Source organism: Camarhynchus parvulus, chromosome 4 (genome assembly GCF_901933205.1).
Source record: "Camarhynchus parvulus chromosome 4, STF_HiC, whole genome shotgun sequence".
In the NCBI taxonomy this organism is placed as follows: Eukaryota; Metazoa; Chordata; class Aves; order Passeriformes; family Thraupidae; genus Camarhynchus; species Camarhynchus parvulus.
Window position 1 is genome coordinate 30,111,833 of NC_044574.1, and position 24,077 is coordinate 30,135,909.

The 24,077-nt window shown below is 35.7% G+C and overlaps 1 protein-coding gene across 14 annotated transcripts in view; it reads left to right on the forward strand.

Moving 5' to 3' along the window:
- PCM1 (pericentriolar material 1) overlaps positions 1-24,077 on the forward strand; it is a 42,071-nt gene that overhangs the window by 5,369 nt on the left and 12,625 nt on the right. For 5 of the 14 annotated variants that reach the window (XM_030946989.1, XM_030946997.1, XM_030946987.1 and 2 more), the window contains exons 4-27: positions 768-1,040; positions 1,556-1,726; positions 5,365-5,542; positions 6,526-6,635; positions 7,059-7,275; positions 8,564-8,762; positions 9,061-9,237; positions 9,974-10,131; positions 10,344-10,558; positions 12,130-12,281; positions 12,363-12,492; positions 13,145-13,279; positions 13,724-13,917; positions 15,073-15,270; positions 16,069-16,291; positions 16,412-16,557; positions 17,472-17,662; positions 18,840-19,023; positions 19,678-20,036; positions 20,555-20,713; positions 21,502-21,558; positions 22,770-22,942; positions 23,021-23,149; positions 23,734-23,854. In XM_030946989.1, coding sequence (XP_030802849.1) covers positions 768-1,040; positions 1,556-1,726; positions 5,365-5,542; positions 6,526-6,635; positions 7,059-7,275; positions 8,564-8,762; positions 9,061-9,237; positions 9,974-10,131; positions 10,344-10,558; positions 12,130-12,281; positions 12,363-12,492; positions 13,145-13,279; positions 13,724-13,917; positions 15,073-15,270; positions 16,069-16,291; positions 16,412-16,557; positions 17,472-17,662; positions 18,840-19,023; positions 19,678-20,036; positions 20,555-20,713; positions 21,502-21,558; positions 22,770-22,942; positions 23,021-23,149; positions 23,734-23,854 — 4,249 coding nt within the window. Of the gene's footprint in view, positions 1-767; positions 1,041-1,555; positions 1,727-1,900; positions 2,018-5,364; positions 5,543-6,525; positions 6,636-7,058; positions 7,276-8,563; positions 8,763-9,060; positions 9,238-9,973; positions 10,132-10,343; positions 10,559-12,129; positions 12,282-12,362; positions 12,493-13,144; positions 13,280-13,723; positions 13,918-15,072; positions 15,271-16,068; positions 16,292-16,411; positions 16,558-17,471; positions 17,663-18,839; positions 19,024-19,677; positions 20,037-20,554; positions 20,714-21,501; positions 21,559-22,769; positions 22,943-23,020; positions 23,150-23,733; positions 23,855-24,077 lie in introns of all 14 variants that reach the window. The other 9 variants (XM_030946999.1, XM_030946992.1, XM_030946993.1 and 6 more) reach the window with 9 other exon arrangements.

Sequence of the window (24,077 nt, forward strand, 5' to 3'; positions counted from 1 at the left end):
GACATTGTTACCATTGTGGATTAAGCAGAGGAGTATCATTAAAAACTGCTCCTCAGTAGAGCAGAGAATTTTATGGCAGAAATTCTTGAGGCAAAACTACATTTTGGAAATACAGCGCATTCATCCTTCCCCTGTCCAAAGCTAAGGAAAAATATGAGGGATTGAGTCTTTTGGAACAAGGCATAAATTTGTGCTAACAATTTCAGTGCAGAGGCTAGTCTATCTTTACCAAAGGTTGTTGCTAACTTCTTTGGTTATGATGGTTCTTTCCAGTGTGATTCATTGTGTTGACTTACAGTTTAAAGGCTGGGAAAAACTTCCTCCTTAAATGTATGTTAGGGCAGCATGTTGCTATTCACAAGCTTTTAAAGAAAAGCTGAAGTTCTGAGGTATTATGTTCTGCACAGGAATATGTTACTCTTTTATTACTGTTCTTTTCTCAAATGTACCTGGAGAAGTAGACTGCCTTTTGCTACAGTAAAGGTCGAGTTCACAGCAAAAATGAGGAACTAAATTCTGAGAAACTACAAAATGTTTTTGGTTCTCATTGTTCTGGGAGGGTGGATTTGCTTTCTGAAAACTTTATGGCAAAAAATTATTGGCACTGTTTTCAGCTAACTTTTGGCCAGTTGGTGACTGATTAGGTAACTTTAAAATTAGTCTAATAATACTGTAGAAATAGTAATACAAGCAGGGAAATGAAGCAGTGTTGAGAACATATTGGATGAAAAAATAAAGCAATTGTTCTTTCTTTTGTTTGTGTATAGAGAAGCATTGGAAGTGATTCTCAAGGCAGGGCAACGGCTGCTAATAACAAGCGTCAACTTAATGAGAACAAAAAACCATTCAACTTCCTGTCACTACAGATTAACACTAACAAAAGCAAAGATCCTGCCTCAGGTTCCCAAAAAAAGGAAGGTGGGGTATCAGCACAATGTAAAGAGTTGTTTGGAGCTGCTCTAAGCAAGGATTTCTTGCAAAATTGTCAAGCCTCTGCTCATGAAGATGGAAGGGGAGAGCAAACGATGGATAGTAGCCAGGTATTTACATAGCCTATGAAGTCTGAAAAATATTGACTCTTAATCTTCAGTGCTGCTTTCTAAATTTCTTCAAAGTATAAATTCTTATTGGAAATACTTAACTTCTACTCTTCTGAAATGTGAAGAAAACATGAAACCAGACTGAATAATCTGTTCTTTAGAAATCTGCTTGTTGGTAACAGAAGTAATAATAATTTTCATTTTAGAGATTGGTTCCCTTTTATGTGGCTCCAGAAAATGCTCTCACAGTTGACTCTTTTCCTATATTGATGAGCTCAGTTGTGTTTTAGCCTGTGTTGACCAGAAGCCCTGTACTTCAGCCTTGCAACTTCCCGCATGCATGAATCTGTCCTTATAGAGGCTGTTGACTTTTAACCACTTGAGTGCTCAGAGGAGTGAAAGTACTAACCTGTCTCCCTTTCATTACTCCTTTGCTGTTGCTATCACTGTGTCTTGTGCATTGAATACGTTGCAGTTGTAGCTGAATGCATTCAGTAACTTCAGTGTCTTTGCAGATTGTGAGCAGACTAGTTCAGATTCGCGACTATATTGCTAAGGCCAGCTCCATGCGGGATGATCTTGTAGAGAAAAATGAAAGATCGGCCAATGTTGAGCGTTTATCACACCTTATAGATGACCTTAAAGAGCAGGAGAAATCCTATCTGAAATTTTTGCAAAAGATGCTTGTAAGTTTGAGAACATAATATGTTTGTTTCTGCACTGTAAGCTTTTTTAGGAGTTGACCATTTATGTTTTGATGGTGCTACTGAGGGTGTTGATTTTGGTATGTAGTACCTTCCATAATTCATTTCTACTGCCCCCTTATATAGCTTTTGATTTGTGCCAATGAAATATTTCAGGCTAGAGAAAATGAGGAGGATGATGTTCGGACTATAGATTCAGCTGTGGGATCTGGTTCTGTAGGTGAGAGCACATCGCTAAACATTGATGTGCAGTCTGAGGCTTCAGATACCACGGTAAGCTGCCTTTTAGTAATTAAGGTAGAAATGAGGGCTTTATTTTGGTTTTTTCATGGGTCTTATGATAGTGTCATAATCTGCAGTTCGATTAAAAATGGTAAATCCCCAAGCACTCCATTCAGGAGGTGTCCATGCGTGTATGGATTTATTTTTTTAATATGAGAAAAAAAGTAATGATTCTGTCATAACAACAATCTGAAGAATCTTTTAAATCTTGATTCTTTCTTCAAAGTACAGTGAAGATTTAATGTGTACTTTGGCAGAGAATTCACTCACTTTTTGTAGGAAGAAATAACTTTATATACAATTTTTCATCTCTAGGTTTGTTTCTGTTAGTGGGGAAAGTATTTAGGTGTTGGGTGAGGGGAGGGTTAGAAATGTATCATTAGTGGGCCATTGTCCAAGCATCTTTCTAGTGATCAGGTAGAAGTATTGATCTAACACAGAAGTTTCTCTCATTTCTTGGAAAGATGGGCACCTCTTCAGAAAATGTATTCTGAGTTTAGTGCTGAGATAAACAGTCCAATTTTCCTTTCTATTTATAAAAGGTTTTTTTTTTTAACAGGGTAAATATATCTTATAGTAGATACAAAGGCATTTTAATAACTTAAGTTTTGTGTCTTCCATTCTATTATACTGAGGAAAAGAGAGCAGGTACTCTTTCTGGCCAGTTAGCACACTGAATGTCCTATGGATAAGGAGAATTTACCTGCTTGGAAATAAAACAGTTTAAACATTAAGAAGCTTTTGTAATTATTTTTAGCTTTATAAGAACCCTTTCTATCTCTGTAAGGAAATAAAATGATAGACATGGAAGATGCACTTTTAATTAAAAAAAATTAAATTTGGAAAATGCAGAAAAAGACAGGTATGTTTTTTAAGAAGTGTCCATGTAAACTTGCAGTTGTCTCAATATTTGCAAAATTTGCACTTAAGTGTTTTGTTTGGCTCTTAATTTTGGATCTAAGCTCTCTTTACATGCAGCTTGAATATTTTACATGCAGAGTGCATACTTCTTGTCATATAATGTTGATTGCTGTATGGAGCTTTACTGTTGTGCAAATTCTAAGAATGACTAAAATTGTCTTCAGTCTTTAGTAGATGTTATTAGATATTAGTTTTCATTATTTGACAAGATAAAGTGGGTAGGTTTGTAGCTTAAAAATATATACTAAGTTGGAGCACATTTTCAAATTCTAACATACTAAACTATTCAATATAGGAGGTATCTTTTAGTTTGAGTTGTCGGCCCCGCATTGAGGACAAACTAGGGAATTCAGCTGCACGAGAACAGGTTACAGACATTGATGTTACACCAAGCCCTAAAGGGAAAAGAGAGAGAGCTGCTCTGAATGACAGGGAAATCTGGCCTTGTGGGATTAATAGCCAGGATCATGGATTGCTTTCAAAGGTACACTTCAAAATGTTACTTTAGCCTCAAATAGGGTTTATACAGGCTAGTCTTCCCCATCCCCCCCACCTCCCTTATTAATTGCTTCAAATGTACTTGTTACTTACAGTGAATGTTCCCACTGGATTGCTTATCTGTATCCAGCTGTCTTTTCATTAATTAGTCTTCTTGGCCTCGAATATTTTTTCTTTGAATAGAAATGTTTCACAATTTTTTCTTCTGAATTGTTAGCATTGAAAGTTAGGATTGATGTAACTCTGTACAGCAGGTTTTATGATTTTATGTAGATCATCCTTCTAAGTTTTGCTGTTCCCTTCTTGGGAAAACATATTGTAAATGTGACTTCCAGACACTTGTCACGGTTACACTAATAGTCTGCCAATGCACATTTAAACTAATACCAAATACAGAAGACGAATTAGAAATTAATAGCCTTAACTCGTTCCACAAGTGTTTTTCTGTAGCTGTTGATACCAATATTTAGTTGGAAGGAAGAAAACTTTCAAGATGTCTTGAAAACTTTATAAAGCGTCTTTTTTTACCCATTATGAGCTTGTCTATGTTGTTGTCCTTCCTGTGATTTAATTTTTAAAAAGACTTCAATCATTTTTTCCCCAAAAATAAAATACTTAAATATTTTGTCAAGCTTACTAGTCTAAATGTAGAACTAAGTTTGAAAAATTTGTTAAGTGCAGTTTTCATGAACTCAAGCAAGTCTGGTACTTTAGATAAGGCCTGGATTATTTCATAGGTGAGTGAGGCTGAGACATGTACCCTTGTTCCCTTTCTTCCCCTTGTTCCTTCCTGTGCTGATTTCAGTGTGTGACCTATTTGGACTCTACTCTGCTGTTTATATGAAAGGTGAGAGTTAAACAGCAATCATCAGTGTTAGTTGCCGTGCATCTTTCAGTGACACTTTGAGGAGTTTAGAATTCTGGATGTTTTCAGCTTTCTCTGCTGGAAAGTTGAGCATTCCTTAGTACCCAGAACTAGTTAATAAGATGCCTGCTTCTAATCTGACATTTGATGCGGAATATTTGGACTGAATTTTCTACTTTAGAAACTTAATACTATATGGATAGAAGATTATGCTTTCAGGTTAGTAGTGTTCTTTGTAAATGCTTGTTATTTTCCATTATTTCATGTGCAAAGTGCAATAATGCAACTTCAGACAGGATCAGGATCTTAACTGTGGATGTCTCACTAAAATACTTAGAGTAAAAGTTGTGATGCAAATCTCCAGCTCCTAATTAGCATTGGATGAGGAAAATAACTGAGTTTTAATATATTTTAACTGCTCAGCATGCTTTCATTCTTTCAGAACTATTTCTAATTATTGTTTGAAAACAATGTAGACAGGTTTCTATGCATGTTTTTGTTATGAAATTGATTTACCCAAACCTGATGTATTCTAGTATCAATGCCATAAATACAGCACACAGAACTAAACACTTTGTAGGTTAGAAATGAGATAGAATAATGTTTTGGGCACTGAAAATTTTAGAGATTTTAGACCAGTAAATCAATTGCCATCTTGTGTTTTATATAGCTCCATGATGAAGATAGCCTTACCTTGCTTACCTTTAGCAGTCTTAAAGGTTAATACCCTCTGTTATGATTTAAAAGACAGAGGGAGGCTTTGGTTAGTCTTTGGGTCACATTAGGGCAGCTGACTGGCTTTGTAAAGAAAAAGAAAACTTAAACCCTCTGGAGCTATAAGCGCCTTTTGGTGGTACAGGTTTCTTCCTGTTTGATGTCTGAGGTTTTTTTTCAATAAAGGACTATCAGAAAGGTGGAGCTGTTTCATTTTTACTTTTTTCCATTAACCAGGCTGTTAATTTATATGCAAGTTGTTCTTGCTTTGACACTTCTTTTACTAGTTCTCAACAGATAAATGGTTGTAGTTATGGTAATGTTGCTCCATCTCTTGCAGGCCAGAGATCCTCAACAGGAAGCTAAAGAAGAGCTGGAGAACTTGAAGAAACAGCATGATTTATTGAAAAGGATGCTACAACAGCAGGAGGAATTAAAGGCTCTTCAAGGAAGACAGGCAGCTCTTCTTGCTTTGCAGCATAAAGCAGAGCAAGCCATTGCTGTCCTGGATGATTCTGGTATGTGGAATGATGGTGTCTCTTATATCATGTTAGCATGCTGACTGAATGATTAAAGCTGGAATTGTGAAATACACATTAAAAAGGCTTTTTTTATTTCAAAGCCTCTGTTTCTGAAGAGTTGACAATGTAACATTATAAAATGACATGTTATTTAAAAACCCATCACTGATTACTGTGGTTTACCTATAAAATCCTAAAAGCATGACTTTCTCCTAAGAATTGGTCTACTCAAAAGATTCAAATTCAACTTATGGCAAAATAAATGTTTTTGAAATTTGAAAACAGTGAAACTTTACTAAGTGGGTAATGAAGTCATAATCTCTGGGGGAAATAAATAATATTTGTGTTTGACTTTCTTATGAGCTGTTGGTTTGTATTTGGGGGTAAAATAGAAAGAATCATTTGGATCTTTCAACTGCCACTTGCATATTTAGTATTGTTTGAATATGAACTTTGAGGCAAAGGCAAAAAACGTTCTTTTAAATTTATTTCTCTCATAAAGCTTCTTGAAGAGCAAACTTCCAAGACACCATTTGCAGATGTAAATATTGCAACTTACACCAATATGAAAGCTTGTTGTACTGTTAATTTATTATTTTGAGAAAGTGAAATTACCTACACCGTTGTTAGTTTAGCTATATTAAATAATTGCAGTTTTATTTCTAATAAGTTTCTATCAGAATTAGACAAATGGGTTGTTTTCATTTTGCTCTGACCTTTTTAGCAAAACACAGAGCAATGCTAAAGTCATTTTGTATGCTCCCTTACAAAGCAGCTCTGGGTTGTCTTGTTAGTATTTTTGTAGCATAAGTCATCTTTGAAGAGTAAAGCTGGTGGAAAGGACACGAAGTTAAAAATACATGCTGTATTTTTAGAGGGTCAGTATGTTGATGTTGCTAAACCACACATTTTTATTTAATAGCCTTTATTTCATCGCTGTGGAAAAATATTTATATTTTCCCCTTTTTCTGTTTGCCCAGTTGTAACAGAAACTACAGGTAGTGTTTCAGGAGTGAGTCTTACATCAGAACTGAATGAAGAATTGAATGACTTAATTCAACGCTTTCACAATCAACTTCATGATTCTCAGGTTAGTCCTGAGATTGTACTGTACAGATTTTGCCATTATCAGTTTTTATTCTCTTTAACAGTGCAGTTCAATGTTTGTCTTGCTCATCTGTGTGTATTGCTAGTGAAGTTATCAGAGTTCCCCCCAAACTTGAAAACTCATCAAACTTGAAAATTCCTAAGGGTGATTAGCTGACAGATGTGTCTCATGGGTTTCCATTAGAGTCTGGAGAAGTAGTTTCTTTATTGCAATTTAATTATTAACTCACCATATTATTGGAATGTCATTAGAGTGTTTTCAGTATATTTCCCTTTATAATATTCTTTGTTTTGGTGTTGATTCTGGTGTTGCGTATAGAAGGTCCGTGAGAAAGCTTTTTGTTTCTTACAGTTTATTTACCCTTTTTTGTAGTACCCTGAATAAAATGGAATTTACTCTTTTTAGACACAGTCTGTGCCTGACAATAGAAGGCAAGCAGAAAGCCTTTCACTTACCAGAGAGATTTCACAAAGCAGAAACTCTTCAATGTCTGAACACCAGTCAGATGAGAAGGCACAGCTTTTTAACAAGATGCGGATGTTGCAGGGTAAAAAGCAAAAGATGGACAAACTATTAGGAGAACTTCATACACTTCGTGACAAGCATCTAAATAACTCTTCTTGTAAGTCATTATAGGCAGAACTATATTTTTTTCATGAATACCATGTTTTTAATGTGCATCTTTTGTAACATTGTGTTTGAGATTGCAATTGGTCAATGAAATGCTGGTGATAAAAACTGTGCTGGGGCAATATTAGTGTAAATGGTTTTTAATGCTGTACAAGTTTCTGTCTTAATGAAAAACTCTACAAGTAATGATGGTAGTGTCTTAGCACTTAATGATGACGAGTGTATTAGCACTTTGGTTTATAACACTGAAGTTGACTAATGTGAGGATGTGATGAGATTTTTCCTTCAAGACTTGTCTGTGACACATCTGGCTTGTGAAAAAAAGAGCCATATGAACTTGAGCTTTGTGTGTTTTCATCACAGTATGTCTGCATTTGTGTACTCAGCACTTCATGTGTTAGTAGCTTTATGGCAATATGGCTTTGCTCCCTCTCTGTCAAAAGGCTTTCATGTGCTCTCATGTCAGGGACTTCAATCACAGGCCATTCTAGAGGGCCTTATGTGTCTGACTGGACTAGAGCTTTGGCTTTTTCTTTTAATGGCTTTGTGCTCTGCTTATTGATGCAGACCTGTCTGCTTGCTGCTCTTGCTCTCTATTTCTAACAATGCATTTGTACTGGTGACATTTGTTCTGTGGCTGAAAATCTCTGAGGGGTGATCACAGCATATCTGGTTAGCATTAAGAAATGAGGCCTTGAAGCATGCACTTGGAGAAGGACATGTTGGTTTAATAGTTATGTTACTGTCCCCCAATTTTTCTGTCTGTATTTAATGCATATAATATGAACATACTCAGATATGATTTCATGTGGCTGGAAGAAGCAAACATCCAGTTTGTTGTACAGCAAATGGACAAAAGAACTTAGCAGAGGTGAAAAATTTGCTAGGATTTTTCTTTTCTTTTGATCAAAATTCTAATTTAATTAGAATTTTAAAAATTCTAAATTTTAAATTTTTATAAAGAAGCAATGTATCCCTAAGTAAACCCTTGAAAAATCTCTATGGACAGATTCACAGCATGAAAGCTTCTACTTCTGACATTTGATAAAGCTAAAAGGGAATAACTGAAATCTTGTTTACAAAAGCCACCTTATTACTCACTGCCTATTGACATTGCATGCAATGAAACTTAAGAAAAAAGCTTTTGTTTTGCTAAGGAAAGAAATTATTAACTACTGTTTTGTCTATTGATAACATTTTCTGTCGTTATTTTAATATAATTCAATTAAGCAGATTCCTTATTACGAATTGTTCACATAACCTGTATTTCTTTTCTGTAGTTTTTCCTGCTTCAAGTTCTCCTCAAAGGAGTGTTGATCAAAGAAGTACAACTTCAGCTGCTTCTGGTCCTGTAGGCATAGTAACTGTTGTCAATGGTGAACCAAATAGTCTGGCATCTGCTCCCTATCCTCCTGATTCCCTGGTTTCTCAAAATGAGAGTGAAGAGGATGAAAATCTAAATCCAACAGAAAAGCTTCAGTAAAAGTTCTTTAATTTTTTTCAGTGTTTGCTTTAGTAATTTGGAGTGTTACTTTTTTAATAAGTTTTGTGTTAAGTAACTATTTCCATTTTTTGATCTACCTAATTTAGTATTACAGATTACTTAGTAAACAATCTAATACAGTTAACTGAATTCAGAGCTTCGAGTGTAAAGTTCTTATAGCTTGAAAACTGGCAGTAAACTCTAAGAACTTTAGACTGTATATATGCTTTTTAACTCTACATTGATTAGCATAATACAGCAAAACAGATTAAATACTCCTTTTTTCTTCCTCAGGAAGCTGAATGAGGTTCGTAAGAGACTGAATGAGTTACGTGAGTTAGTTCACTACTACGAGCAGACATCTGATATGATGACAGATGCTGTGAATGAAAACACTAAGGAGGAGGAAGAAACAGAAGAATCAGAAAGTGATTCTGAACATGAGGATCCACAGCCTGTTACAAATATTAGGTTGTTGTATTTTTGGTTATTCAAAGTCTTTGTAGCTGAGTTGTTGCTTCAGGAAACCTGCAATACTTTATTTGAGTCAAGCTGAAGTAACTTAAATCTATGCTTATTACCTTAACAAAATTACAGAATTTTTAATTTGAGGTAGCTGCTACACAGATGTTTAATGATTATCTAATCCTTGGTGTCTTATTTATTTAGATTAGCATGAACATTTAGAAAATCACTATAAGACTTCAAAAATCTGTAATTCCTTTGGGTTTAAGTACTGAATTATGTGTATGGAATTTCATTAGAAGGTTACAGTCTTAGACTAGAGAATTGGAGTAAAAAACCCTTCAGTTTACAGCTACAGTCTGGCACCTGTGTGCATTTAGGGTCTCTGCCTGGTAGAAATGAAGAGTCACTTAGCTATGCATCATACAAAGGTTTTATAATGTAGACATATACCTATAAGACCTAATGTATTGTTGCAGATCTAGCAGGGGATAATTTAAAGCTGCTTTGGTTGTTTTAAGAAAAAGTAAGCTGTCGGAGAGATGAATACGGAAAACCTCACAGTGTCTGGACGGATTTTATATGGGGTTGGAGTTTGTTCATTTGGGGGTTTTGTTGGGTTTTTTTGGGGGGAGGGGTCAGAACATCTATTTGTAAAAAAGTTAGGTAGAAAAAGACTGAAGTAAAATTGTATCCATACCAGTTTTTAAAAAGTTAACATAAGTAATTTATTTCACCCTAGAAACCCTCAAGGAATCGGTAGTTGGAGTGAAATAAATAGCAACTCAAATGTGCAGTGTGGAACTAATAACAGAGATGGAAGACATCTTAATACAGACTGTGAAATAAACAACAGATCTGCTGCTAATATAAGGACTCTAAAAATGTCTTCTGCTTTAGGTATGTTCTGATATCTTCCAGTAATTTTACTTTTTAGTGCAGATAATTCTGATAGCTGCACAGAGTTTGGGAGATCCTTGTTTGATTAGCAGAATATTTAAGACCCTTATCATTAAGCTAATATTTTTCTAATGTCCAGTAATTACAGTGGACTTCAGAAGTTCAATAATGTGTCTTTGGTATTGTTTTGTTTCCTCCTCTCCCTGTTTCAGACTGTCATAATAGGGAGAATGACAAACACCTCGATCTACCCCAAGGTGAAGATGATGAAGTGGAAGAAGATCGAGTTAGTGAAGATTCCATGTCTAGTCACAGAAGCAGCCTGGGTGATATGGCTGGAGATGCTGAGTTTGAGCAGAAGATCAATAGGCTTATAGCTGCAAAACAGAAGCTTAGACAGTTACAAAACCTTGCTGCTATGGTGCAGGTATGTTATAAATACAAATTTGTGCACAAAAATTTAGCATGTATTGTTTTTGTGTTATCTGTACCTTCTGATAGGGAAAAACTGCTTAATGCAACATTTAAAAAATGCTTATTTGTAGTCTGGGGAAAAAGAGATACTGTTTGATTTTTCTGATTTCAAAGATGCTACTTCTGAGGTTCAGTTCAGGGATTTTCTTGGAGGATGCCAGCCTAAGAGAACAGTGGTCTTTAACCTTAGCACTGGATTACAAAATACAAACCAAGAAGTAGATCAGTGTTATTTTTTTAAATATTAGACATTTTTAAGATTATACAGAACATTCAACACGTTTAGGTTTTTGAGCCCTAGATTTTACAGTGTTGTTCAATCAATGAGGAACATGTTTCATTAAAATCTTTGGATGTTGCAATATATTTGACTTGCCGTATTTTGGTTTGGAGGCAGTGGTTTTATTTATTTTGAGAGTTTTGAGGGCCAGCTATAAGTTAGAAGTGTTTTTAATTTAGAATATCTCATGCTAATCTAGTGATGTTAGCAGCACAATGCCACAGATCTAATGTCCCTTCAGAATGCTCACATTTGAACGCCATCTGCTGTAATGTCTGCATACTGAATACACAGAGGTGTATCAGAAATGAAAAGGCTTTATGTGAGGACTTTAAAATCAAGCTCAGTTGGAACCTATGTTTTACAATAGCAACAGTATAAACACAAAATTGTTATTTCAAGATAATACTCCTGTTATTTCTCAGCATCTATATCAGTGTTGTTTTCTATCATCACTATAGAGATGCTAACTGTGCAGTGGTATAAATCGGAATTAGAGATGATTCAGCAGCGTCCTTGATAAATAGCCTAATTAATGGCATATCTTCAATCGTGTTTCCAAGGCTTATTATGTGTATGTAATCTCAGCAAAGATACAGTAGGTCTGTGAGCTGTGTCATTCTTGGTCACCAATGGTCTCTCCTGTTCAGCATAGTCTTTATGAAGAATGATTACATTGGAAAACAAAAGTAACAGTGGCTACGGATTTCATATTTTCAGTTTGAGAACTGAAAATACAGAAATTATGAAAAAAATAAAAGCAGAATAGAAAACCAGTAGGACTTTCTCCAAAATATTTCAGATTTAGTTTTCAAGAGTAGTTTTGTAATTGTTAATAATAAATATTTAAGCTCACTGATTGTGGTAAATAAACAGTCTTGGTCACCTCAGTCTCTTTCTGTTCTTCCTTCTTTTTTCATATGCTTTTGTGTTTCTCTCCACTGAGTCACAGGCAAGTGGTTTATGCTTCAAGAATGAGACAAATTATTTACATTTAGAGTGGAAGTTTCACTAGTTCAGGTTGAGTTAAGTAACTTTAAATTCTCTCATTAACTCAATTTATCTTAAAGTCATGATGCCATGGTGATAATGGCTTCTCAGTTCTTGGTTTGTGCTAAAGATAAAGCTATTCAGACTGATTCGTTTTGAAAAAATCAAACCAGACAAACTAGACAAACTAGATATATTACATTTTTTGTATCAACTTGAAAATAGTCTTAACTGCCTTTCTGACATCCTTTTAGTATGATGATCCAGAACCTCAAGGAACAATTGCAAATGCGTCTAATATCGGTGACTTGTTGGGTGAGGGGGAAGAGACAAAGCAACAACCAAACAATGTCCGAGCAAGTTCCAACAAGTTAAAAAAAGATGTGCGACTGAATGAGAAAGCAAGGTAAGCCTTTGTCAGAGGATGGTAGAGCTGTGCTTTAGGCAACTTCTTGCCAAGTAACATGTGGATAACTTAATTACACAGAGAGAAGTTCTATGAAGCTAAACTTCAGCAGCAGCAACGGGAGCTTAAGCAGTTACAAGAAGAAAGAAGAAAACTGTTTGAAATCCAGGAAAAAATTCAAGTGTTACAGAAGGCTTGTCCTGACCTTCAAGTAGGTAGAATGTATTTCTTTGCTATCTTAAGGTGTTGAGCAAAGAAACAAAAAATACCTTGCTCACCCCTTTTTCCCTGTGAAAATTGGAAAAAAACTTAAACTGGTAATGCTTGTATACTGTAAGCAGATGTTCTAGAGTTCTGCTTATGTCATTCACTTTTCAATGGTTCTTGTTCAGTGGTTAATTTCACTGTGGTTTGTCTTCAAAAGCCTTGACAGAGTCTTCAAAGATACAGAACCTTCTGTCTTATTTTTAGCCTGAAATTTGTCTGTCCATACTGGTCAGTCACTGCTGCTTTACTTCTCTTAGTAGTCATTTGCTGGTATTTTGGAGCAATGCTGTGATCAGCGCTTCATTGGATTTTAACTTAACTCTACAGGCTTTACTGTGTTTCATGGACTTAACTTCTTTCTGTGAAGTGAGCAGTAAATTATCAATACTGTGCATCTAGAACATTATATAATAATACATCAGTTTTGTTGATTGCTGGGTAACTTCTGAAATAAATGTTAAGCCTTGATGCAAAAATCCTTTTCCCAGGATGCTGACTTTCTAGCCTCATAAAGCCTTAACTGTATTGGGTTTTAACTGCAGGGAAGTTTTAGAAAGCTATTATATTCTATTTTGCCATTTTTCTTTCTCTTTCAGTTGTCAGCTGGCCTGGGTAACTGCCCAGCAAATAGACAGTCTTCACAAGCAACATCAACTCCAGCCATGAATGAGTGTAACACAACCAGCAAGCCTTTATTTGAGTGTGATGAATCATTACCAGTAGGCAATGAGGTATTTCATACTTGATATGCAGTGACTTTAAAAGGGTTTAGAAAGAAGTTACAGGTTGCTTGGACACATTTTAAGTAGCTGGCCTGGGGAGTGGAGTAGTAGCTATTTTAACAAAGCATATATAACTTCTTTATTTTTTTCTGGAAAGAAGGAAATACTGACTTGAACTGGCAAGACATTCTCCCCCAAATATAGCAATTGTTACTAAATATTAATGTGGTAGTTGAATGAATTTTGAATTTTTACCATGAACATTTGATACTGTATACTGTAGGCAGGTTATCCTTCAAGAAAATGGTGAAAGTATTTGTTGAAACCTGATTTATCTTTGTATCTTTCTTCACCTTTTCCCCTGAAATTGTCTTTGATATTGATCTGGATAGTACTTATTCTTTCCTGAAATTATGCTAGCATTATATTCTAATTCTTCCATTTTACTGCAAGCAGTTATGGTCTGAGATGAGAAGACATGAGATTTTAAGAGAAGAATTGCGACAGAGAAGAAAGCAACTTGAAGCTTTAATGGCTGAAGATCAGAGAAGGAGAGAGCTCGCAGAAACAATATCTACTGTTGCTGCATCTGTTAAAAGTGAAGGGTCAGAAGCTCGGTGTACTCCACAGCAGAGCCGGACTGAGAAGTAAGAGCACAAGTTATTCTGTATTCATCAATGGGTACTTCCATTGTTCAGTAGGATGTCAGTGTTGAGGGCAGTTTCCTGTGTTCATCTGACCACTCAATGTGATGATTTAATAGAGCAGGAAATTAATTTCTTGGCTTGTGAAGTGATTGTTATTTAGCAACTTGCCAGTTTTATGGGTTTTTCCAGCATATTAAGTCTCTTCTGTTCTACTAGTGGGGAGAAGAAATACCTAAGAAGAAGAAATTGCATGGAAAATGCCAAATGATCAGAGTAGGTTTTTTTCATCTTTACCCATTTTATAGCATAGTAAAGCAATACATTTCCAATACAGACAGTAATTTCATTTATCTGTCCCAGTATTAGAAGCAGAATGCAATTTTGCATTGGTGAGAATCACAGAATCAACTGGGTTGGAAAAGACCTTGAAGATCGAGTCCAACATGTGGCCTGAAACCATCTTGCCAACGAGACCATGGCACTGAGTGTCACATCCAGTCTTTCCTTAAATGCCACCAGGGACTCCACCGCATCCCTGGACAGTCCATTCCAATGCCCAGTCAATCACTAATGTCCAGCCTAAACCCCCCTGACTCAGCTTAAGATTGTCCTCATGTCCTGTCACTGATTGCCTTGGAGACAAGGCTGACCCCCCATCTGGCTACACCTTCCTTTTAGGCAGTTGTTTATTGTAGAGCAGTATGGTCTCCCCTAAAACTCCTCCAGGCTAAACAACCCCAGCTCCCTCAGCCACTTCTCACAGGACTTGTGTTCCAGTCTCTCCACCAGCCTTGTTGCACTTCTCTGGATATGCTCCAGTGTCTCAAAGTCCTTCCTATATTGCGGGACCCAGAACTGGGCACAGCACTCAAGATGTGGCCTAACCTGTGCCAAGTACAGGGGAAGGGTGACCTCCCTGGTCTCGCTGGCCACACTATTCCTGATATAGGCAAGGTTGCTAATGGCCTTCTTGGCCATGTGGGCACACTACTGGCTCATGTTCAGAACAGTTCAGTTCTTTTTGGTGCAGCGTGATTAATTACAGATAGACTTGCAATTGTCAACAGATTGTTTTAATAATTCGTCATAAAATTAAAAAAAAAATGCTCATTTTCCAAACGCCCCTTTTCTCCCTGACCCTGCAATGTTCACTAGGACAATGGCTACCTGGGGAGGTTCTACCCAGTGTGCCCTAGAGGAAGAAAATGGAGATGAAGACGGTTATCTCTCTGATGGAGCTGGTCAGGTAGAAGAAGAGGAAGAAGATGCATCAAGTTTGAATGACAGTTTTTCTGTTTATCCCAATAACAACATACCAGAAAATGCCTATTTTGGTAAAGGAAACAAAGATAGGTTAGTAACCTTATTTGTTGATCTGATACTTGTCTGAGTATTTGGAAGATGGTGGAAGAAGCATTGCATTAACTACAAGGCATCCTCACAGCAAAGGAAAATTCTTTTTGCTTGTTAGCATCAGTTTCTTCTCTGAGTCTTTGCAGCTGCAATGTATGTAACTGACTTGGTGATTTCTTTTGTATTCAGTCTTATTAAAAATCTGCCATTGAGCTCTCCAGTTGTGTGGTAGTGGCTTCTGATGCTCCCATTTATTTTTAATCAGCTTAAAAGATAATCACATGTGTGAAATTTTTGCTATGATCAGTCTCTTCAAAAGTAGTAATTCAGAGAATTAAACTGACTCTGAATTTTTTCCTTCTAAATTGCTGGCTTCTGTAGTTGTGGAAACTATTTCTTAATTATTGTGAATAGTTTTAACTCTTGTTTACCTGATTGACTTCCTTCATAACATTTATGTGATTAAATGAAAATACCATGTTAAAAAGAATGTATATATCTGCAGTTATTTCTTCTGGTTTGCATACCAAAATTATTTTAGTAGACAGTGGGCTCATCAGGGGCTGGACTTGTCAGTGTATTATGTTGGTGGCTTCTGTTTTCATTGAGTACATGTTAGCAGTAATGGAAAATACTAAAAACAAGACCCAGGCACATTCGTAGCCATTCCTTTTTTGACAATTATAGTCAGGTGGGGGACTCCTGTTTTGTGAGTTTTTGATGCACAACTTAAACATAATGTGAATAATGTTTGAATTATCTGATTTTGTCCTCATTTTTCAAATTTTCCCAACCCAGGTGGAAAAACTGCCGTCCCCTTTCAGCAGATGGAAATTACCGTCCAGTGTCTAAGGCCCGGCAGCAGCAAAACATAAATATGCGGCGTCAGGAAAATTTTCGGTGGATGTCTGAGCTTTCCTATGTGGAAGAAAAGGAACGATGGCAAGAGCAGATCAATCAGTTGAAAAAACAGCATGAATTTAGCGTCAGCATTTGTCAAACTTTGATGCAGGATCAGCAGGTAGATACGAAGAGCTGTTATTTTGCTGTTCTTATTTGCCTTTTATTCTCTTTCTAACTCCTTCTAGCACTAACTTCTGTTTTTTGTGATTGGTCACTGTTACATATTTTCTTTCCACAGACCCTCTCTTGCCTTCTGCAGACTTTGCTCGCAGGCCCCTACAGCATGATGCCCAATAATGTTGCATCTTCACAAATACATCTCATTATGCATCAACTAAACCAGTGTTACACTCAACTGACTTGGCAGCAGAATAATGTCCAAAGGTTTGTTGACTGTATTAATGTTTAACTGTGGAATTTGAAATGCTTCAGTAACAGAAACATGGTTATGTGAATAAAATATTACATACAGATAGTGGTTAAATATGAGACTCTTGAACTGCTAGGTTGATAACAAGCTTTTGAAATTGTGTGCAGCATTTCTGGTTGTTGTCTTTTTCCCCCATGACCTCTTTAATACCTTTAAAAGTACTTTCTAGTAATCTTCATTGAAGAGAACCAAAAGTTGGCAAAAATCTGTTGCAATAGTTATTTTCTAATATGGTTTTGTGTCTGTAGTCTTCACTAGACTACCTGGCAAGATTCTGGATTCTAGTGGTAATATACAGCAAAAAAACTTTTTGTCCTTTCTCAGTGTTTTCAGTTACAATTTGTCCTTCTTACATTCCATTTGGATGATGGAATGTAAGATTCCATGATCCAAGTTATCTTTTTTGAAAAAAGATCTAATTGTCATTTTAATTCATTGCATGAAAGTTGAAGGTCTTCGTCTCTGTTTTGTATTTAGTAAGTGATATATAGGTGCTGTCCTCTTACACAGTTTTTAAAATCAATTCTAACCTCAGTTCTGTAAATACTTCGTATATTTGATTGGTTCTGTTGAAGTTTTCAGCTTGCTTATTTCTTTAGTATGTATCAGGTTTTTTTGTTCTTAGAAGGATATTTAAACTGTGCATGTGTGACCACTAGTACAGAGCAGTTGATTTTAAACCAACTCAGGATTAAATATAAGTAATTTTTGTCTTGAGTTTTTTTATAAGCTAAATGGAGCACTTCTTTACGTACATTACATGGTGTAGGTGAAAAAATAAGAAGCTCAAATTACTTGAGTATAAATTTACAGTTTTCCCATAATATTCTTCTTTTTCCCCAAGTTGTTATTTTTTCTTATTTTCAAGGCTGAAACAAATGTTAAGTGATCTTATGCAGCAGCAAGAGCAACAGTGTCAAGAGAAACCATCAAGAAAGGAGAGAGGCAGTAGTGCACCACCACCTCCATCTCCTGTTTTCTGTCCATTCAACTACCCTCCACAACCTGCGAACCTCTTTAGTGTTCCAGGATTTACTAATTTTTCCTCCTTTGCTCCGGGTGAGTATTACTGTAGGTGTGAGAAGTAATATGAATTTCAAAAATTGACATTTTCTCATTTAATTGAAATTGTAATGTGGACTTAATGAAACTCAGTCACTTTTCCTTTATATTGAAATGGTCTTAAGCAGAAGTTTACTACTTATTGCTGAATATTTGAATATTTTTACTTCAGTATGAAAAGCAAGATTCTCTCAGTATGAAGTTAGTTATACTTGAAAATGCTCACTCCATGTAAGGTTTCAAATGTTCTTCATCCAACATCCAACATACATCCAAAAAAGCAGTGTTTGAAGCTTTTACATACTTTCAGCAATCATAGTTGAAATCATGTTCTGAGTGAACCATGTAATTGGAAGGTGGCGCTTGGTAATTATTTCTGTTTTTCTCAGAACTTCAAACACTCATGTTTGTTATAAATGCCTGTAAATGGAGCATGTTAACCAATTTTTGTTCCCAGAGTTATACAGTAACTGTTGATTTGGATACAGTATTCCTAATCTCTCTCTCTAATCTACTTTTTGCTGTTGGATTTGGAGGAAAAGAGTGTAGGTATTTTACTGTATAACTCAAAGTAAACAAAGCTGTCTTAATATATTTCGGTCCTATTAGGAAACCAGGAAATAGGCATAGGCCTAGATTAGAACTTTCAAATTGCAGAGTCTGTTTTCTGTTTGAGAACATTTTTAAAATTACATGGAACCTACCCAAAAAACCAGTTAGATTCAGTTTGCCACTTCCATAAAGATTCTGATGTTAAAATTGAAGTAGTATGAATCTATGACTTCTTTGGCTCTATAAGTACCTGAACCATTGGAATTTTCTTGTCAGTTTGATGGTGGTTGAAGTATTGATAAGGTCTTCAGGCAGACAGAATTCTGCCTTTTTCTGGAACTGTTGTTATTTTTACTTTCGCTTTTACAAGCTCTTTATTGGAGTTTCTTGAAGGACCATGATCTCCATTGATGGGATTGTAGTATCCAGTAGTGTTCAAAACCTGCACTAAAGATAAATTCTGGTTGTTTACAGTGCTTTCAGGATGAAAACAGTTCGTGCTTACTTCTCCAATGTGTTTTTGCTTCATAATTTCATGCTGCCACACAGTATGTCTCAAATTTGAATTTTACTACACAAATAAATGAGGTAATATCTTTTGACTCTCCTGTTTACTTTGTAGGTATTAACTGTAATCCAGTGTTTCCATCTGGTTTTGGAGATTTTGCACATAATGCTTCTCCACGCAGCAGTGAGCAGCAGGAGCAGCAGCATCCTCTAGATCATAATACTTCTGGGAAAACTGAATATATGGCATTCCCCAAACCCTTTGAAAGCAGTTCCTCTAATGGAGCAGAAAAACAAAGGTATTGAATGTCAAAGTGCAGCTCTCCTTTAATAATTTCTCCTCCCTTTTCTGGGGCTTGTGGGAATTCATCATTCATTAAGGGAATTTATTGTCATAGAATTACTATATGAACTTGACTTTTGTAACTTCTAGTTTAATTTTTTTCATTTTTTCAGTAGTGTTCTGCTTTTCTTATATTAATTAATGTATCATTTAATGAAAATTTTAAAATCAAATGTAATCTTGGAGTGGTGTTCTAACACTTTCTCTAGGTGGAGTAAGATTTTGTTTCTGTGGGATTGTTTTGAAACGGAGTTGTTTGAATAACTAGAGGATGTAGTTTCAGTGAGTGCTTCTTTTTTTGCACTACTGTAGATTGCACTGAATGTTGCTTTAAGAAATGTTTTGACCTCTGGTACTATTTGAGTACAGCAGTAGCTGCTTAAATATATTCATGTTGAAACCAGTGATAGATAAATGGGAAGTTCTGTTTTCCATTTGGAAGGGTTCTCTGGAGTTATTTATTTTTCAATATTCATTTGATGTCTAAGTAACAAGGGCAGATAATTTGCATTACAGATAAACTGTTTGCCTGGTAATACATGATGTTGCTGTCTGAGAGATGAGGTTATGGTATATTGAAATTGGTCTGTGGGTCTTTTCTTTCTGACAGAAGGAATCATAGACAATCTGAAGAGGAAGTGGAAAAAAGATCAACTTGGCTTGATGATAGCCAAGAAATGAAGAAAGATGATCAGTCTCAGCTGAATGCAGGTTTTGCAGTTTCAGTACAAAATACTGCTTCTGGTCATAAAAATCAGTGTGATATGAACCGGAGAAGAGAGTTTGATGAAGAGTCTTTGGAGAGTTTCAGTAGCATGCCTGATCCAATAGACCCAACTACTGTGACAAAGACATTCAGATCTAGAAAAGCATCAGCACAAGCAAGCCTGGCATCAAAAGATAAAACGCCCAAATCAAAGAATAAGAGGAAGAGTTCTTCTCAGCTAAAAGGCAGAAATAAAAATGCTGGTAGGTTGTAAAGTAATCTTGGATACTGTGGCAAACTTGGCTTGGATTATAATCATTACATTCCAGAGAATTTACTCTCCATAAATGGTACCTATAATAACAAAAATAAGTTATTGAAATGACTTAATTTTATATAATACAACTGCATAAGGTTTTTTAGGATTTCTGTCAATAGAAAATAAATGACCAATTGAGAGGATCATGGATACAGATATGTGCAAATTTAAAATAACATAGAAAATCTTCATTTTCTTCGTGTTCAAACTGGATTATTTACTGAAAAAACTTCATTAAAATTGTGAGAAGAGAGAGACAGTACTAATTAGTATAGAAGTACTGTTGGAGCTGCTGAGGATTTAGTACTACTGTATGGCTTCAGTATACAGAGGAAGATTTTAGTCTAGGAAACATTATTAGTATTTTGCATCTTTAAGAGTGCCCTTGAACAAATTTTCTAAAGTAATAAAACATTTTGTAAGCTGTTTCTTTATTTCTTCCCTTTCATTTCCTCCCATTAGGTTATGAAAGTGCAAGTGCTTCTAGTATGTGTGAGCCCTGCAAGAACAATAAAAGCAGACATTCTGATGACGTGGTTCATGCAAAGGTGTTCAGCAAAAGGAATCAGGAACAATTGGAAAAAATAATTAAATACAGTAGATCTACAGAAATGTCTTCAGGTACTCTTTTCTAAATGTTTAATTATTTTGTTAACTTATGTGAGTAAGGGACCTTAGTTGCTAGTGTGCTATTTAAATGCAGTGTGTTTTGGCAGGAAGACAGGACTGTATATTTAGCATGTAGATTTTGCATTTTAATTTCTAAGGATGCTGTAAATGTAAATGTGTAAAAAGTTTGATATTAATTGCTTTTGGGCATTCTCTGTATATTAAATACGTGATTAAAGTAATTTAGAAACCTTTTACCGTACAAAAAGCAAAAATGTAGCCAATCTCACCCATTTGTTGGTGATTTTATGGAAAGTAACTGTTAAACTGATGAAACTTTGCTTAATGTTTAAACTACATCCTGTACTGCATACATGTCTTCTTCCTATTTGTGCTTAAATGAGCCCCATCAAACATCATTCAAATTCAGTCTTTTAACATCACATAAACCCTTACATTTTATGCCGTCTGCACTGCTTTTCTTGTATCTAGATCATACCAATTCTCTCTCTTGTGCCTTTTTTGGTTCTGCTGTTATTTCTGTTTTGTTTAAGAGATGCAGAAATTTTGGTTGTTGTAGCACAATATAAAGCTTTGCCAGTGTAGCCATGTCCACACTAAGAGCTGTTTATTAGTGTACATAATAAACTTCACTGGTCAAGGTCTCATTCTCACAATAAGCAGCTCTGATGTGGTTTGGATGACTAAGCAGTCTTCCTCCTGCTGTTTTGTATAGACCCTGTCTTTATTTCTGGTGCGCATTTTTGTGTTTATCACTGTCTATCCCCACTTTCCTACAGCGCATGCTAGGAGAATTCTGCAGCAGTCTAACAGAAATGCATGCATTGAAGCGCCAGGTAATGCATTCACTGCTTAGCTTCAACAATATGCTATTACTTTTTTTTTTCTTCTCTTACCTTTGGTCCTATAACTCACTGTTTAGCAGATGTTCAAGGTTAGTGCTATAGCAGCACCTCCCTATAACCAAGACAAGAGAAGTAACCTTGCATGAAGTGCAGTGTTACCAACTGCTTTGAATTACAGTTGTGGAAACCGTGGTTACCACGTTCTTGATTAGTAACAATTACAAATATAAAATATGGAGGTAGATACTGCATCAAAAAATTTATTTCAGTAGGCATTTTTAGTATGTTTAAAAGCTCCTATTGCGTATTAGTAATGGGGGAGGGATGCAATTTGTGGTAACTTTTCAAAGGTTGAAAAAGCTTGCCTGTGCTTAAAAAAAAGGTAAACTATTTGCAGATAATCAAATTGCACAGTAATGTTTGCTGTATTGCTAATAACTTCCTTAACTTGAATACTAACAATTACACATCTGTTAAACTGAGTTTTCCAAATTTAGCTATGTTTCCATTCAGCACTTCCCAAATAATGCATGTAATAATTTGATTGTTGTGATGCAAGGATAATCCTTAATTTTCAAATGAATGGGAGATTTGTTAGGCAACACATTGTCTTGTATGTAATAGGGTTTAAGGGTAGGAGGTTTTTTGTGAACTTGGGAGTGATACTAGACATGTATAAGAATGTAGCATTTATGTTGGGAAAGAGTGGCTTTCTTGAGTTCAGCCTAAAGCTTTCTTAATGCTGCTTGTGTTGCAGAAGTGTTTGTATTATATAAACCTGAGACCGTTCACTATCTTTCTTGAAATGTCTTAAAACTCCATTTTCAGTGTTTAATACTTATTCTGAAAGCATCATTGTGCTGTGTGCAGTATTCTCTTTTATAAGCAATACTTTCAAAAGGTGTTGTTCAGAAGTGTAAAGAAAATTTTATAAGCAATACTTTCAAAAGGTGTTGTTCAGAAGTGTAAAGAAAATTATTTTTCCAATTGGTCTATATTGTATTTTATATATTGAAGATTGCATAAGGTATAATTTAAGAATGTTTGCCCTTCAGGAAATTAATAAGCTTTATGAAAGCAGCTATATTAGGGAATCTGCAATGATTGAGACATATTTTGTATATCCATAACTTGCATACCTGATAGCCTGTTAAATGGATGCCTGTCAAAGACTTAACAAGTTCCTTTATTTTTTTCTACAGAAACTGGTAGTGATCTTTCTATGTTTGAAGCTTTGCGAGACACAATTTATTCTGAAGTGGCAACTCTTATTTCTCAAAATGAGTCTCGTCCCCACTTTCTTATTGAACTTTTCCATGAGCTTCAGCTGCTAAATACAGATTATCTGAGGCAAAGGGCTCTATATGCTTTACAGGTATGCACAGATTTCTGATTTTGTTTATGAATCAAGCAAACCTTAGATCTTTTTTTAAGCATGGATTACCTTTTTCAGGATATAGTGACCAGACATTTATGTGAGAAAAATGAAAAAGGGAAGTGTGCAAAATCACTGAATTCTGCAACATGGGTGGCATCAAATTCTGAACTCACTCCTAGTGAAAGCCTTGCCTCTACCGATGATGTAAGTGTTGAAATTCAGAAGCTACTGGCAACTTTTCCTGGATTTCAGTTTGCACCCGTATATGCTTGTCTAGTGAAATATACTAGGGATTGAATTTTGTTAAAATTAGTATCGACTTACAGACAGACTTTTCTAAACAACTAGTGGCAAATGAATCAATGCAAAAGTGACAAAATATGGTAGGATTCTCGGTACTGCAAATGAGTGATATGTCAGGGGTGAATGAAATGTGGGGAGGGATGTAAGTTGGAAACTGATACATTCAGAGCTAAAATCCTCTCCTGAGTAAGGTCAGGGCAAGTACTGATCACATGATTCTCCAAAAGTTTTTGCTTGTATTTAAGAAATCAATTATACCTCTGTACAGTTTCTTACATGTTTTGCACTTGAAGTATTTGAAGTAAGCATCGTAGATTAACCTGATGGATTTATAACCTGAAAGTAGGGTTGTTCTCCAGTCAGGCAGTCTGATGACAAGCCCTGATAACCACAACAAGTCACTGAAAAGAATTGCAGGCTTGTTCACACATCTCTGAGAGTATGGTGTGTTCCTTCTTTGTATTCAGTTGTCTGGTATTTTTTAGGAAACTTTTGGCAAGAACTTTTCTACAGAAGCATGTCAAGAGTGTGAACAACCTGATGCAGACAATGGCAGTACTATGTCTACTTCTTCAAATTTTGAACCATTTGCCACTGATGACCTTGGTGAGAATGCTGTGACTTAGTGTTTTAAGTGTTACTTCCTCCCTCCCTAAATGCCTGCAATTGTCTGCACTTTAGTACACCGTTATTTGATTTTTAGTGTGTAATTACATGTTTTGTAAGACAAAACATAATTAAATTGGCTAATTGTGAAACACAGAGTTTAACAAAATGTGTAATAAAATATTACAACTAGTTATATGTGGATTTCAAAACTTGGGGCCTT